General features: G+C 38.9%; 1 protein-coding gene across 1 annotated transcript; it reads right to left on the minus strand.

Annotated features, from left to right (window-relative positions):
• Positions 1-274: 274 nt before the first annotated feature.
• On the minus strand, positions 275-4,765 carry LOC133718294 (uncharacterized). The gene is made up of 5 exons (XM_062145103.1): positions 4,613-4,765; positions 3,976-4,312; positions 2,672-2,727; positions 826-2,581; positions 275-422 (listed from the first exon to the last, which is right to left on the minus strand). The coding sequence occupies exons 1-4, from the start codon at positions 4,730-4,732 to the stop codon at positions 842-844; spliced, it is 2,253 nt and encodes a 750-aa protein (XP_062001087.1). The 5' UTR covers positions 4,733-4,765; the 3' UTR covers positions 275-422; positions 826-841.
• Positions 4,766-5,223: the final 458 nt, after the last annotated feature.

Genomic DNA, 5,223 nt, shown 5'->3' on the forward strand with positions numbered 1-5,223 from the left:
GATATTTTTTAATAATTTCTAAAATGTGGGTAAAAAAAATCAACTTGAATGGTCATTTATCCAAATTTGCTGTTAGTTTGTACAGTCAGATTTAAAAACCAAATCCTCACAGATGAAGATTAAGTTAGAAGGAACAGATATACACTGCATTGGTGGTAAGGCTTTGGTCTCATATATAAGAGGTCAAGAGTTCGAGCCCCATCAAGGGTGGGAATGGGGTGGGGTTTTTTTAAAAAAAAAAAAAAAAAAAAAAAAAAAAAGATATACACTGCATTGATAAATGGTCTTACAAAAAGGAAAAATTACAGGCCCATTATCATCTCCAAAATTACAGGCCCAGTATCAGCCCAAAAGAATTCATTTCCATTTCACAAGGAAACATGAGTAGGAACCTATGATTCTCCTCTGTCACACCACAAGACCTGCAAATGGATCAAAACAATGGCATATCAATGATATTGCCATAGTAAATCGTCACCTGAATTAGAACTTTTCAAAGCCATAGATTGAGTGCATAAACAAGCTTCTGTGAACCCTAGTTACTAGCACCTTGAATGCAGACTGCTCAAAATGTAAATCTAGCTTATTTACCTTGATTAAAATGGGGTGGGGTAATCGATCAAACTTCAACCCTAGTGAAACAACGTACAAACCAAATGCAACAAAAGCAATAAACCGAATGATCTTTCCATATTTCTTTCCAAACTCATAACAGACAGCGCAGTAGAGCTATAAGGCCAACCATGTCTACTATTAACAAGTGTAATACTTGGTTTGATGTAGCACTCACTCTAACATTAATACTTAAGAGAGAGGAGGAATTACCAATGGTTGGAGTGAGTTAGAACACAAAGCTACCAATCAAGTCGACGGATCGGAGGCCGGCGGAATGGCAATTGTATTCAAAGGTGCGAGTGGCCAGGAGCTTTCCCCATACATATCTTGATTTTTTCACTTCATATTCAATTACTAACACAACAACACGCACCTTCCGGAGAGAAGGTGTATCATCTCTTAGCATTGTAACCATGTTCCCGCACACAACAAAGCCAACTTTTTGATTTCCTAGATCGACAAAGCTGTATGACTTTGAATGTAAAGGACAAAGGTCACGAAAGAAGGTATAGAACCAGTTAAAAAACAACAGAGGAGAGTCCTGAGAGTTGTATATACTACCATCATCATTCACAACTAATCGGGAGACATATATCTCGTGATATTCACGAACGGAAAACATGACCTTATCATGTGTACCATCGTTCAAGTCCAAGACCAAAGCCGCCCTGCTGATGAAGGGAAAGGGCTTACCATTGAACAAGGAAGTCATCTCTCTCCATTTCTTTTCCTTCTCATTCACATCAAAACACATAATGGGAAAGTTAGGGATTAATTCATTGTTGTGCCTGCTCGAGATCAAGATCTTGGTACCAACAATAGCATAAGACAATTCACGACCAGGCAAAGGGCCGCTGTAGTTTTTGTTGTGATCTAGTTCCGGTAGGTAAAATGGAGGATCCGGCAAAGCCTCACATTCACCAGAACTGCTATAGTATACCTCGAAAGTGGGACGATCAAGAGAAAAACCTAGGGGCCTACCTGCGAGACAATAGAGATTTCCGTTCACCTCAAAAAGCAAGGGGTCTGGTTTCCCCTTCAGGAAACTCCAATCATGCTTTTTCCAAAACATAGACTTGGGTTCAAAACTATAGACATCTCCACTTGGCAGAAATTGTCTTCTGACAAATAGTCTTTCCCTAAGTGGTAGTGGAGCTATGCCACCAGCGAAGAAGATTTGGGAGCCGGAGGCACAGCAACCCATACCCGAAGGAATTATCACCTCCACCCTACCGCAGCTGAAAGGATTTTCCTCGCTGGCGAAGAGCCAAGCCCGCTGGCGCAACCGAGATTCCGGTTTGACTTTGGAGGTGCAATAGCTGCACTTGGTTATTTCTTCAGTATCGCTGCTAAACTCACAGGAGCATGCAAGTAACTCGGACAAATTTATGGTGCGGAGAACATAACAACAATTGGTCGGGTCATTGCACTCATCGAAACATAAATACAGCTTCTTCTCCTGTGGGTAGAGACCATGCTGCTGGTAATTTACATATCCAGCCTGCAGGTTAGGAACTTGGGTGAGCTGCCCAAGTGGACGCACATCACTGCCAACAGTCCACTGTGTCTGATGTTGCTGATAAGGCAGCTGATAAGCACAAGGCTGCGGGTATAGACCATGCTGCTGGTAATTTACATATCCAGCCTGCAGGTTAGGAACTTGGGTGAGCTGCCCAAGTGGACGCACATCACTGCCAACAGTCCACTGTGTCTGATGTTGCTGATAAGGCAGCTGATAAGCACAAGGCTGCGGGTATAGACCATGCTGCGGGTAATTTACATATCCAGCCTGTCCTCCATGATACAGGTTAAGGTGATGTGGACGCATCAAGTTGTTCTGGATAAACATAAACCCAGCACCATTACCACCATTCCATAGATCCACATGTGCATGCTTCAAACGCTTGTAACTATCCATAGAGCCAGCACGACTATAACCATTCCACTTTGTCTGTACTAGCTGGTTCTGTAGCAATCAAGACAATAAAAAGAAATGTTAACATGAATAATAGCAGAGTCAAAAAAGATAAGGCTGTCGTTAGAAGAAACAACCCACTTCTGTGTTATTTGGAATAGCCTCGCCTGAATCTCCAAGAGTATTTGGGTAGGCAGCTGCACATGACGAACACATAAGCACCGGTCTGTGCAGTTTTAAGATTATTTATGCACATATTCACAAACACACATGCACTAAAACTCTCCGCATAATTTAAAAAATAGGATCACTCTACATCATGGTTCTCAAACAATCGAATTGTCATATCAACACAAATCACCTACACTTTTGCATGCAACACTAATTGTGCATATATATATATGTGTGTGTATATATATATCCCCAACCGAGTAGCTTTCTAAATGGCAAGCATATATATATATATATATATATATATATATATATATCCCCAACTGAGTAGCTTTCTAAATGGCAAGCAAATAGTCATATCAACACATCTCTCCTAAATTTTTGCATGCAACACAATTAACTGCTATTTATGCATGTCTGTGTGTGTGTAGACAACATGACACACACATACACACATATTCAAGGTTTCATATATGCTTTACTTATATTTCCCCTAATTGAGCAACTTTCATGTTGGCAACCAGAAAAGAAACACAGCTATGAAGGGGTCACTTTGCCATAGCTCTAGATTTTTAAACTGTACGTTGGAGAGGAACAATCCTAGAAAAGCATAGAATTGGAGCTTTCCAAGACTCCAACATTATATAGACAGCCAAACGCACTAACAAGATTAACTTGGGCTAATCAGGCATCTTATAACCATTAAGCTGCGACATATGGCTTCCAAACCTAATCTGACCTTCAAAACTTTTCTACTCCCATTTGAAAAAAGGAACTATAATTGAAAAAACATTGAGGGATTAATTCTATTTTTGGTCCAGGAATGTCTGTCTGATACGTTAATAATTTGAAATCAAACATACAAGAAACATTAATAAAGTAGGTCAACATAATAGCATTAGAAAATCTACAGGAAAAAGAGGCCATAAAAAATGCACCTGTTTACAATAAAACAATTTCAAGTTAAATGCAGCAAATTAAATAATTACACAACATCCAATAGAAGTTTCACAGAGTATTTTGAAAATATGTTACCAAGTTCAATATTCATGGCTACTTCATCGTAAACTATAGTGCAAAGGATGCAAAGGAAGGGGCATGATAGGGTACAACATAAATAATTTAAAAAAAAAATTAAGAAGGGAACTTGGTTCTCCAAGATTAATAAATTATCACATAGTATTGACTAGAATATATACCTTGAGATAAGTTGTATAGTTTAGGTGTTACTATAGATGATTATGAAGTATTAACTAGAAGTTCAGAATATCTACCTTGCGAATATTGCTGAGCACTACCAGATGGCTTTTCAGTAACAACAGGTATGCAGTCCTTGTACAACTCGATCACTGTCTTGGCATCCAACATATCACAGTGCTCATCATAACCAAAGAAAGACCATTGCTGGTAAACAGGATCCCAGCGCCACCTTGTACCGTAACCATCAGTGTCCCAGCTCAGGCAAAATCTCCGATTATTGTAGTTGGGCATGAGCTCACCATTGTAGGAGCTCAAGACAAACTCAGCCACACTGTGAGAAGCAAACTCGACAAAACCATGATCTTCCTGCCATCCGGTTTGCACTTTCCGCAAAACTGTTGCAGCCAAAACCTACCATCACCCCGAAAGAACTAGCATGAATACAACATAATAATGGGAGACATATAAACAAACTTTGGCAACTTTTAACTCTTGAAGCAACTAAAATTACATCAACTCTTGTACCAAGCGAAGAAATTAATCTAACTTTCGGGTTATCAAAGAAAACAAAAAAGTAGTTGCAATAGTCAAATTACCCCTTTTAAATTCAAGTGCATAATAAACTCCAAGGATGAATTTCAGTAATTTTTGCCCGTTTAGGATACTCAAAAGCAAAATAGACGAATTCAATCCCTACACGAACAGAGATACATCTGCGCAGTCACTGAAGCAGTTGTATAGATACATCTCACCCATCCTCGGACTCAAGCCGTTGACCCGTAAGGAGCGAATCTCATCGGCTGCCGTCGTCGACTCCTGAGGTTGCTGCATAGCTCAAGGCGATTGGAAGATCTCCGATTAGGGTTTTCCCCTTTTTTTTTTTTTTTTTTTTTCTTTGAGAAAAAGTCTATTGTGCGCCGACCGTAGCAGCAAGCCAATTCACATTAAGGACCAGTTTGGGATTGCTGTGCTGTGAGAATAAGCACTTTTACTTTTGTTGTGAGATGAAACACTTTTGAAGTTGCTTTGAGAAGAAGCAGTTGAGTGTTTGGTAATTGTTTTCAAAAGTGTTGTGAGAACGAAAAACAATTTTTAGGTGTTTGGTAAGTTGCAAGTAAAAAGTGTTGTAGCTGGGTGTAATTATCAAAATGGCCATAAATACTAAATATGCTTCTAAAATACATAATTTGTTTTATGATTATGTATCTGTACCATTAAAATTTATCTCATGTATTGTTCTTGTACACTAGTTCAAATTAACAATGCATCACTTTTATTTCAATATGTATATTAATTAAAGAAATTATATAAGCAAGTTTAGG

This window comes from Rosa rugosa, chromosome 6, assembly GCF_958449725.1.
Source record: "Rosa rugosa chromosome 6, drRosRugo1.1, whole genome shotgun sequence".
Taxonomy (NCBI): Eukaryota; Viridiplantae; Streptophyta; class Magnoliopsida; order Rosales; family Rosaceae; genus Rosa; species Rosa rugosa.